General features: G+C 38.9%; 1 protein-coding gene across 1 annotated transcript; it reads right to left on the bottom strand.

Annotated features, from left to right (window-relative positions):
* Positions 1-11,191: 11,191 nt before the first annotated feature.
* On the bottom strand, positions 11,192-12,127 carry LOC130837003 (olfactory receptor 18-like). The gene has a single exon (XM_057709736.1). The coding sequence runs from the start codon at positions 12,077-12,079 to the stop codon at positions 11,192-11,194; it is 888 nt and encodes a 295-aa protein (XP_057565719.1). The 5' UTR covers positions 12,080-12,127.
* Between the last annotated feature and the right edge of the window lie 351 nt (positions 12,128-12,478).

Here is a 12,478-nt window from a genome sequence, read left to right as displayed (position 1 = left end):
CATCTGTCTATCCGAAGCATCATGTTTGTCTCGTTGAAGAAAAATCATGCTCCCAACCCTCCCCTCATCCCTCACTGTCTCCCTCAGCACTTACTGGGCTGGGCTTCATCGTTCCTGGATCATGACCAAGGAGCACAGAATCACTACTCCTCTCCTTTTTTGTGTGTGATAAAGTCTCAGTGTCCATCTTCAGGACTGGCAGGAAAGCAGACTCAGGCTGGACCTTCCGATGCAGGTTCCTACAAAGGACAGAGACACATGTGTGGAGCCACAATATTAGAACTGGCAAATTAATGAGCTGGAGCCACTGGCCAATTATTTACAATGGTATGACTTAGGGCTCAATACTCAAAGCTCATAATTAGCCAGTTTGTCCATGTTGTCCCAATCTCTGGGGACTTGCTAGTATTAACAGAACAGGAAAAGGAGCAAAGTGAATGTCCTGGGACAGGTCTGTGTCCCTCTTCTCCTCAGGAGGATGTTCTCCTGTACTCTTTGCTTCTTACTTCCAAGTTGCAAGATGTTAACATAAAATTCAGACTTTTTTCTCAAATTAATCACCCAATGTGGGATTTTGATATCTGTAAGTCTGTTTTGTTAATCGTGAAATCTATGCATATTTAGGTCTTCTATACCAAGTATGTGATACACTTTCCATTTTCTCAGTTAATATTTGTGTCTAAGGATAACATCTTATTTTCATTGCCTTAGTCCTTGCTTTGGATGGCATTTTACATTTTGGAAATTTACAGAGTTTTTTTTTTGTTGTTGCTGTTTTATTTTTTCTAATTTGAATGAGTCTTCACTTGTAAGTTTTTCTCTAGTGGCATTACATTGCCATATAAGGAAACTCTTGATTTTTACTTATCATTTGGTAACTGATATTTGATGAAATGTTTCAGAGGGCCTCCCAGAAGGTTGCAATCAGGGTGTTGGTCAGGGTTGCAGGCATCTGAAGGCTTGATGAGCAGAGGATCACTTTCAAGCTCCCTCACAGGGCTACTGGTGCGATTCACATGTACCCAGGACATTATCCAGAGAATTCCCGAAGTTCCTTGATACCCAGGCCCCAGGTGGAGCAGTGAACAACATGGAACTTGGATTCTATCAACCGAGAGAGAAAGAGAGAGGCCGCAAGAAGAAAGCCTGATTTTTTTTTTTTTTGGTCTTACCTGAAGTGACTCCCCAACATTTCTCCCACATTGTCATTATTGTTATCGTGTCATGATGTACATCTCTTAGTCAATATATGAGGCATGAGAAGCAGGAATTGGCATCATTGGGAGCATCTCAGATTCTGCCCTTCAAACAGGCCTCATCCTCTATAAGGACTCTGTGCTCCAAACACTTCAAGACTCAGGCCTTGTTCACCTGTTTCCAGCATAGTCCTAAATTGATCTTGACACGATGATCTCAATAAAATATCCTGGTTAAAATCTCACAAATGAGTAGAACTTCCCCTCCAGTGGGTACTTTTGCAGACCCCACTCTCCTGCTCTGGTCGTGCAGTCTCAAGTAGACCCCTGGTTTCTGATGCACTAGGAGAGCCCCTCCCTCAACATCTGGACAGCCTGCAGCCATTCCATGGAAAAATGTAACAAATGTCCCCAGTGAATCTGATTTCTGGTAACTAGAGAGGAACCCACTTATTACAGAGGGTATTTTCTTTAGATTTCTTTATGTTCTCAGCTCTTGAAGGCTTTAATAAAATGTGGTTTAGGCTTACCTTTTTTTTTTTCTGTATAAAGTGTGATGTAGGCACAAAGTGGAGTGACTTTGACCTTCTAAATTCTATCCATGCAGCCTTCCTGACTCCAAGATCTCTCCAGTGAAGCAAGTGAAGATTGGTTTTCATTAAGTGATATGAAGAAAACTTCAGTTTATATAAAAATCAAATTGGAAATGGAAGGAAGGATGTTATTTCCTTGTGTGTGGCTAACTGACAGCAGGTATTTTTATGGGAGAGCACATGGCAGATATATACAGTTGAATACGAGAGGGAGAGACTGAGTGTTGAGGCATTTATTTATTTGTTTACTTATTTATTTTTCAGATCTTTATTGGAATATAATAGCTTTACACTGTTGTGCTAGTTTCCGCTGTACAACAAAGTGAATCGGCTGTATTTATACATATATCACTGTATCTCCTCCTTCTTGAGCCTCCCTCCCTCTTACCCTCCCAATCCCACCCCTCTAGGCCATCAACAATCATTAAGTTGATCTTCCTGTGTTATGCAGTTCCTTCCCACTAGCTATCTATTTTACATTTGGTAGTGTATATATGTCATTGTTACTCTCTCACTTTGTCCCAGTTTCTCCTTCACCGCCCCCCGTGTCCTCAAGTCTGTTCTCTACATCTGCACCTTTATTCTTCCCATGCCACTGAGTGTATCAGTACCATTTTTTTTTATATTTTAGATCCCATATATATGTGTTAACATACAGTATTTGTTTTTCTCTTTCTGACTTACTTCACTTTGTGTGACAGACTCTAGGTCCATTCACCTCACTACAAATAATGTCATTCTTTTTCCTGGCTGAGTAATATTGCATTGTATGTATGTGAGGCATTTATAATAATGAGTTTAAAGCAAAAATATATCACTAAACAGAAGTTATTTCATAGCGAATAGAAGTAATAAGATACAATGGTCAGTGACACATGCTTTCTAGGACATAGGATATGAAAACCAATGGTGGTCATGTGTGTGTCATAAACTGTGAAATATGCTTTGTTCTTTTCCCAACTCCCAATTCCCGCAATGACTGTCCTTTACTAAGTGGAAAGTGTGGAGAGGTGGATTGGAGAAAGTGGAGGTGAGTGTTGGGATCCTTTAAAATATTTGGACATTAGCAAAAATAATATTTAACCAAGCCATGGCAGATTATGTAGGGGGGATTTGATATTAGGGTCTTGCCAAAGGTGAGTGTACAGAACATGTTATACGAAAAACACAGATGTTGATGTGTATGTAGTAAAATTATGATTACCTTGTCCCACTTCCTCCTATATGATGAATATCTGTGAAGGAAATAGGAATATTTTCCCATTCACTGTTTGATTTGTAATTGAGAAAATTCTATCCTCATTTGTTTATCCCTTTATTATTCATAGAACTTTTCAAACCCCACCCTTTATTCCATGAGTCAATTTATGATTACTATTAGAGGATGATAGATCCCATTGATAGTTCTACAGATAAACACAAGCAAACAATACATTTGTTTCTCTCTCGGGAGTTCTTAGAGACGTCTACAGAAGGCAAGGTTTCTAGGGAAGAGGAAAATACTGGATGAATAAATGTTACATTTTCTTCACTTTTCCTTATATATAGTGAATAATTTATTCAGTGTTACACAAAGTAGAGCTGTGCAAACCTCTACCTGCACTGTGTGACCTTCTACTATATAAATGACTCATATCCAGTCCCTGCCCTTGACCCGGTCAAGGTCTCATTGTGTAAATGACAAATGTCATAGTCAGTCAGGCATTGAGGGTAAACCTATGGTATTCAATTAACTAACTTGAACTATGTCAACCTCAGAGTAGATGACAGGACAGATACCGACATTTATTTATTTCTTACCATGTGCATATATTGTCACTCTAATCCTAGAGTGTGTTAAGCTCTATGTGATTAAAAATTAAGAAATAGAGTGCATGAGAGTAAAAAGAATACTGTTTAACAAGCTTAAAAATTTAGAAAAGCTTATGCGAATGTAAATATTCTGCCTGAAAAGCACGTTAGTTGAAACACTACACTGGCCTATGAACATGGCAAATATGATAGTGTACATTTACAGATCCATTACTGTGTCCTAACATGTTCTAATAAGTATTTTGTTTACCTCCTCTCCACCACCCTCTCAGTTAAGAATTTTGTTAACTCTATTCTACAGCTGAGGAAATTAAACAGAAAGATATTTTGTATTATACTCGAGGTCACAGTGTGCAACATCAGGCAACATATGGATCCTGGGATGCTCACTTAAAAATTAACTTTGTTATGAGGAAGAGATCGAGATGGTGGAGCAGGAGTAGGCTGAGGGCAGCTCCCCTCATGAACACATCAAAAATACATCTGCATGTACAGATATTCTCACTGAAAACAAACTGGAAACCGTCAGAAACAGTCTTCTGCAAACAACAATAGCAACAACTGTAGAGAAAGATGCACAAGGAGTTGGGTAGGAAGGGAGGGGAAGTGATTTGGCCAGGACCCCTGCTCCTAGCATGGGACACACAAGAGGAGAGGATATATCACAGGCTGGGGTAATCTCCCTAAGCAGTGGGTGTTGAAACCACATATTAGACACCTCAGTGTGGGATCTGACACCTTGAAGACAATTCCCCCACCTTACACCTGTTAGACTGGCTATTATCAAAAAGACAAGAGAAAGCAAATGCTGGCAAGGACATATAGAAAGGGAAATCCAGAGGCAATGTTGATAGGAATGTATTGTCACCATGGGCACCCCTATGGATATTCCTCAAACATTTTATTTATTTATTTATTTATTTTTATTTTAATCTTTCTTTTTTTTTTAAGTTCTTTATTGCAATATAATTGCTTTACACTCTTGTGCCAGTTTTTCAGGTACACCAAAGTGAATCAGCTGTATTTATACATATAACCCCTATCCCCTTCCCTCCCGTGTCTGCCTCCCACTCTCCCTATCCCACCCCTCTAGGTCATCACTCATCTTTGAGTTGATTTCCCTATGTTATGCAGCAAATTACCACCAGCTATCTATTTTACATTTGGTACTGCATATATGTCAATGATACTCTCTCACTTCATCCCAGCTTCCCCTTTGCCCCATCCCAACCCTGTCTCCTCAAGTCCGTTCTCTACATCTGCATCTTTATTCTTGCCCTGTCACTGGTTTCATCTGTACCATTTTTTTAGATTCCATATGTATGAGTTACCAAATAGTGTTTGTTTTTCTCTTTCTGGCTTATTTCACTCTGTATGACAATCTCTAGGTCTATCCACCTCATTACAAATAACATAGTTTCATTTCTTTTTATGGCTGAGTAATATTCCATTGTTTATATGTGCCACATCTTCTTTATCCACTCATCAGTTGATGGGCCTTTAGGTTGCTTCCATGTCCTGGCTATTGTAAACAGTGCTGCAATGAACATTGTGGTACATGTTTCTTTTTGGATTATGGTTTTCTCTGGGTATATGCCCAGCAGTGGGATTGCTGAGTCATATGGTAGTTCCATTTTTGTTATATTAAGGAACCTCCAACTGTTTCCCATAGTGGCTGTACCAACTTACATTCCCACCAACAGGGCAGGAGGGTACCCTTTCCTCCACACCCTCTCCAGCATTTATTGCTTCTAGATTTTTTGATGATGGCCATTCTGACTTGTATGAGGTGATACCTCATGGTGGCTTTGATTTGCATTTCTCTAATGATTAGTGATGTTGAGCATCTTTTCATGTGTTTCTTAGCCATCTGCATGTCTTCTTTGGAGAACTGTCTACTTAGGTCTTCTGCCCATTTGTAGATTGGGTTATTTCGTTTTTTGGTATTAAGCTGCATGAGCTGCTTGTATATTTTGGAGATTAATCTTTTGTCCATTGCTTCATTGGCAAGTATTTTCTCCCATTCTGAGGATTGTCTTCTTGTCTTGTTTATGGTTTCTTTTGCTGCACCAAAGATTTTAAGTTTCATTAGGTCCCATTTGTTTAGTTTTCATTTTATTTCCATTATTCTAGGAGGTGGGTCAAAAAGGATCTTGCTTTGACGTATGTCATAGAGTGTTCTGTCTATGTTTTCCTCTAAGAGTTTTATAGTGTATGGCCTTATATTTAGGTCTGTAATCCATTTTGAGTTTATTTTTGTGTATGGTGTTAGGAAGTGTTCTAATTTCATTCTTTTACATTTAGCTGTTCAATTTTCCCAGAACCACTTATTGAAGAGGCTGTCTTTTTCCCATTGTATATTCTTGCCTCCTTTGTCAAAGATAAGGTGCCCATATGTGCATGGGTTTATCTAGTGCTCTCTATTCTGTTCCATTGATCTACATTTCTGTTTTTGTGCCAGTAAAATACCATCTTGATCACTGTGGCCTTGTAGTATAGTTTGAAGTCAGGAAGCCTGATTTCACCAACTCCTTCTTTCCTCCTTAATGTTCCTTTGACTATTCAGGGTCTTTTGCATTTGCATACAAATCCTAAGATTTCTTATTCTAGTTCTGTGAAAAATGCTTTTGGTAATTTGATAGGGATCATGTTGAATCTGTAAATTACTCTGGGTAGTATAATCATTTTCACAATGTTGCTTCTTCCAATCCAAGAACATGTTATGTCTCTCTATCTGTTTGTATCATCTTTGATTTCCTTCATCAATGTCTTATAGATTTCTGCATACGGGTCTTTTGTCTCCTAAGGCAGCTTTATTCCTAGGTAATTTATTTTTGTTGCAATGGTAAATTGGAGTGTTTCCTCAACTTCTCTTTCTGTTCTTTTGTTGTTAGTGTATAGGAATGCAAGAGATTTCTGTACATTAATTTTCTATCCCACTACATTACTAAATTTATCAATAAGTGCTAGCAGTTTTCTGGTACAATCTTTAAGGCTTCCTATGTGTAATATCATGTTATCTGCAAAGAGTGACAATTTTACTTCTTTTCCAATTTGGATTCCTTGTATTTCATTTTCTGCTCTGATTGCTATGGCTAAAACTTCCAAAACTATGTTTAATAATAACGGTGAGAGTGGACACCCTTGTCTTGTTCCTGTTCTTAGAGGGAATGCATTCAGTTTTTCACCATTTAGAATGAAGTTTGCTGTTGGTTTGTCATGTATGGCTTTTATTAGGTTGAGGTAACTTCCTTCTATGTCCATTTTCTGGAGAGGTTTTATCATAAATGGATGTTGGATTTTGTCAAAAGCTTTTTCTGCATCTATTGAGATTATCACATGGATTTTATCCTGTAATTTGTTAGTATGATGCATTACATTGATTGATTTGTGTATATTGAAAAATCCTTGCATCCCAGGGATAAACCCCACTTAATCATGGTGTATGATCTATTTAATGTGCTTTTGGATTTTCTTTGATAATATTTTGTTGAGGATTTTTGCATCAATATTCATCAATGATATTGGCCTGTAATTTTTTTTGTGTGTGTGACATCTTTGCCTGGTTTTGGTATCAGGGTGATGGTGGCCTCATAGAATGAGTTTGGGAGTGTTCCTCCTTCTTCAATATTTTGGAAGAGTTTGAGAAGGATAGGTGTTAACTCTTCTCTAAATGCTTGAAAGACTTCATCTTTGAAGCCATTTGGCCCTGGGCTTCTGTTTGTTGGGAGATTTTTAATCACTGTCTCAATTTCAGTACTTGTGATTGGTCTGCTCATATTTTCTGTTTCTTCCTGGTTCAGTCTTGGAAGATTGTACTTTTCTAAGAATGTTTCCATTTCTTCCAGGTTATCCAATTGATTGGCATATAGTTGCTTGTAGTAGTCTCTCATGATCTTTTGTATTTCTGTGGTGTCTGTTGTTACTCCTCCTTTTCCATTTCTAATTCAGTTGATTTGCATCTTCTCCCCTTTTTGCATGCTTAGGCTGGCTAGTGGTTTATCAATTTTGTTTATCTTCTCAAGGAACCAGCTTTTAGTTTTACTGATCTTTGCTATTGTTTCCTTCATCCTCAAACATTTTAAATAGAACTGCCACATGATACAGCAATGCCACTTCTGGGTCGTTATCCAGAGGATAGGATATAACTATTTCAAAGGGATAACTACATTGCCATGTTCATTGTAGCATCATCCACAACAGAAAAAAATGGCAACAATCTAGTGTCCATTGATGAATGAAGGAATAAAGAAATGTGATCTACTACTAGTACTTACAATGGAATAATGTTCAGCCATGAGAAAGAAGGAAATTCTGCCATTTGCTACTAATATGGGCAAAACTTGCAGGTGTTATACTAAGTGACATAATTTAGAGAGGCAAGCACTGTGGGATCTCTTTTGTATGTGGGATCTAAAAATACTGAACTTACAGAAACAGAAAGTAGATAGAGTTTGCCTGGGTCTGAAGGGTGATGGGAATGGGGCGATGTTGGTTCGAGTTTTAAGATGAAATAAATTCCAGTGATGTAATGTCCATCATGGTGACAATAGGTAACATTATGGTATTGTGTCCCTAAAAATTCCTTTGGAATTAAATTTAGTGTTCAGTTCCTAACAACAACAGAATGCTAGTTATGTGAGGTGAAGTGTGTGGTAACTAACCTTATTTTGGTAAACATGTTACAACATATACATGTATCAAACATCATATTGTACACCTTAAAGTTACACAATATTGTATGTCAATTATGTCTTAATAACGCTGGAAACAATGCTCTATTTTGGGGGGAATCATGTGCATCTACCTCAGGAAAAATATCTATTATCCAGTTCAGCACTGTCCTAGAAGAATTGATCGAAAGGAATTACAATCAGAAAAGAGGACAATGAAATGTTTTGGACAGAAAAAACCTGTCTTGAACGACAAAGTGAAATCTAAATGTAAATGATCCCATTTGCTAGTCATTTGGGAAAATTTTTAAGCTGAAATATTTTCCCATTGTTTTTCAATGCTTCAGTTTTACCCAGTGTTGTCTTGCAAGTGTATTTACTCCCATTTTACTAATAGTGAACACTATGGAAAGGCATTTCATGGATGTTGTAGAAAATCTGACTAATACTCAGGTGTGTATATTCTATTTTAATATTTTCAGATTTAAAAATTCCTATGTTCATTTATCTCTGAGAATTTTAAGATGGAGCAATGTGAATATACGAGCTAGTTGATTTCACGGAACATACAAGAAAATAAACCACGCACACACAAAAAGCAACATTCCTTTGGTGCCTTCCCAGGTTCCTTGGCTATCATTTCAGCTGGCATAAATGGATGATATATATAATATTTTAGAAATATTAATAATGTAATGAACAATATATTTTCCCACTAAATAATATGAATTAATTTCTGTCACATGCATTCCCTTCTTCAATATCTAAGAGTCTCATCAATGCAGTTGATAGTTGTTTATCTTTAATTGGAAAATGCAAAGCAAATTAAACCAGTTATGGACAGCTTTCAGAAACCCAAGGTAACTACCAGAAAAATGATGTGTGACATCTCCAAGGAGTATTGGAAAATCATCTTGTAGAAAACACAAGGAGCCCAAAGACTGAGTTATCCTGACTGAACACAAGAAGCATGGTGAGGTGCTCACCAGGCTGTTACTAGTTAAAGGAAAGAGCTCCCTTTTCTGACAACACAGTGCTTTGCAATCCTACAGTAATGTAAAAGAAGATACATTTATTGTGATGGCTTGGGTAATTTAATGATCCACAGTCATCATTAGAGCCACAGTGCAATTGGAAAAATAATATCATCACCTATTTTCCAGTTGCATCCCCATGACTAAGACATATTATTGACAACCACCCTTCTTACCTGTGCACATTTTGTAATCATGCAATTGCAGTCACCACACAACATGATTTTACACCTTATGCTACAATATCAGTCAAGGTTCAGTCAAAAAAATAAACCAATTGCTTATTTTAATGATGAATATTTAATATAGAGAGTTGGTTAAAGCAGTATTGAAAGACTGAAGGGCAAGAAAGAACAAATTGGTAACATTGCATTTATAACTGAAGGAAGAAGCTACTCCACCAAAGGTGTGAGGGGCATAAAGGGATCACTTGAGCTTTTAGGGCAAAGAGCCTTTTATAGGACCATTTTTGAAAGTAAGTAGGATGACCGCAGGATGGAACACAGAGCAGTGATCTCAGGCGCCCCACCCCAAAGCAAAACCCACGCACATGATGTAGAGAAGCTAAGCGAAGAAAATTATCAGAAGTAATGGGAAAACACTGCCTGTTACTGCAGCAACCTCTTCACATCTTCCTCCTTTGACCTCTGATCTCTTTCAGATGATGGGCATTTGTCCATGAGCAGTTAGCACCCGAGGCGTACAGGTCACTTTTGAGTGAAAGTTCTGAGTTGCATTGCTAGTGTTAAACCCTGGCCACACACTAGAACCCCCTGAATGCTTTTTAGAATCCTCATGCTCAGACCACACGCAAGTCCAGTTAAATCATAATATTTGGTGTGAGAGCCAGTGGTCCGTGTTTTTAAACTTCCCAGGTGATTTCCATAAAAGCCAAGGCTGAGGAGCAGTGATGTGCATCCTCACACACAACTGGAAGCACAGATTTGAGAATAGAATTTACTATGGAAAATACATAAGAGCTGCGGAAGACTTGTACATTGTCAACACAACACAGGGGAATCATTCACTTTTTGAGGATGTTTGGGTGACCAAAGATAAACTATAGAATCTCCATCGATATAATAATATTCAGTCAAGGAGTGATCATGATACACAAAGAATCCCAGAACTCTCCCCCACTCACATGAAACCATAAAAGAGAGGCAGTATCCAGGTGTCAAGCGAGGAGGGGCATGAAGGTCATAAGAGCTACAAAAATGATGTGATGAGAGAGGTAGAATTTTCAGGTCTTGATGTTAATTCTGGTACACTTTACAATTTGCAGGGGCCAGATGGCAATGTGGATCAGGTCCGGCGATGAGCTTGACGCGGCTAAGAAAATTAAAGAGACAGACACAGAATGGGGTCGAGAGGATCAGAAGCTCACAGGCAACTGATACTGAACTTTATTTAGTACAAGCTTATATATGATTTTTGTCAAGGAGGAGAAAGAACAAAAGGATTCTTGCAAGACATATGTCTGTCACTCTTTAAGATAAAGCTCAACTCAACAATCTAAAACATCCTGTTATCTTGTGTTTGCTTTGGGAAAATCGTAAATCTTTATGATTGCATGCATCACTAACTATGTGCTTAAACAGTACATTCCTAAGGAACAAACATCAAGGAGACTGTGTACACAGCACGTTTCACAGAAGCAGATGCGTTCTTTAAGGCACGTAGCCAGTAGGTCAGGGGTGGCGGGACAGAGAGCTATGCTTGCCCAGGGAAGCCTAGGCAAGCCCTTAAAGTAAGGTAGCTCCCAGGACTATGTCCTGGAGACCAAGGCCCCTTATTGGGGGCAACTACGGAAACCAGGACCCCTGTTCAGGGCAGCTCCCCGCAACAATTCACTCTCTAAATGGATGACATGGGTACTAAGGTTAGAATATTTTGCTAAGGAGCCTCCACATGGCCCTCTTGATGTCCCTGTTCCTCAGACTGTAGATGCAGGGGTTCAGCATGGGGGTGACAACAGTGTACACCACTGAGGCAAGTGTATGCTTCCTGGGAGATTGTGACAACACAGAGCTGAGGTACACACCAAGGCCTGTTCCATAAAATAAGCAAACAATTGACAGGTGAGAACCACAGGTGGTGAAGGCTTTATACATCCCACCTGATGAGGGGACTCTCAGAATGGAATAAAGTATTTTATAGTAAGAGAAACAGATTCCTGAGAAAGGGAGAAAACCAAAAATGGCATTGTCAAAATACATGACTATGTTATTGGTGAGAGTGTCAGAACAGGCAAGATTGAGGAATTGAGGCGGGTCACAGAAGAAACTAAAAATTTCCACATCCTTGAGGCAGGTAAGTTTTAACGCAAGCAAATTGTGCAGCTGGGAGTCCAAAAGGCTAACCAAAAAAGACACCAAAACTAAAGAGCAACAGAGGTGTGGGTTCATGATGACCTGGTAATGCAGTGGGTGACAGATGGCCACAAACCTATCATAGGCCATCACAGTCAGAAGGGTACAATCCATACATCCTAAAAGGATAAAAACAGACATCTGAGTCAGGCAACCAGCATAGGAGATGACTCTGCTGTGAGTTTGGATGTTCACAATCATCTTGGGGACAGTGGTGGAGATGAACCCAATGTCAGCCAAGGACAGGTTGGAGAGGAAGAAGTACATGGGGGTGTGGAGGTGGGGGTCAGAGGTGACAGCCAGGATGATGAGCAGGTTCCCCAACATGGTGACCAGGTACATGGACAGGAACAGGGTAAAGAGCACAGGCTGCAGTTCTGGATCATCTGGGAGGCCCATGAGAAAGAATTCTGAGACCCTTGTTAGGTTTCCATTCGCATAGTTTGGACACCTGTGGAAAAGGAAAGGAAGGCTAGAAAGTAGGGAAACAAGTAAATGAACATGCAGCGTTGTGTCCATATTTTGGATTCAAGCCATTCATTTCTGAGATTGTACACCCCAGTTTCTTTAGCAGTATTTCTCAGTGTGACAAATTCTGTCTTCCTAACACTGTTTCCCCATTGGTTTCTGTGTTATTCACCTTTGTCTATTCACTTTTACTTTATAAAACTTCACTGAAATGTGAAAGAGAATAAGGTCATTAGAGGTAATACATCCATGATCTCAGTTAAATACAGCCCACTTCTTTAGAAATAATACAGAATGAGGGCTTCCCTGGTGGCACAGCGGTTTAGAATC

This window comes from Hippopotamus amphibius, chromosome 15, assembly GCF_030028045.1.
Source record: "Hippopotamus amphibius kiboko isolate mHipAmp2 chromosome 15, mHipAmp2.hap2, whole genome shotgun sequence".
Classification (NCBI taxonomy): Eukaryota; Metazoa; Chordata; class Mammalia; order Artiodactyla; family Hippopotamidae; genus Hippopotamus; species Hippopotamus amphibius.
Note: the sequence above shows the minus strand (reverse complement) of the source record. Positions and strands in the feature narration are given on the sequence as shown.

What these genes read in the sequence shown, in the direction of transcription:
- LOC130837003 (XM_057709736.1), bottom strand. Translation starts at nt 12,079, where the DNA reads ATGGGCCTCCCAGATGATCCAGAACTGCAGCCTGTGCTCTTTACCCTG.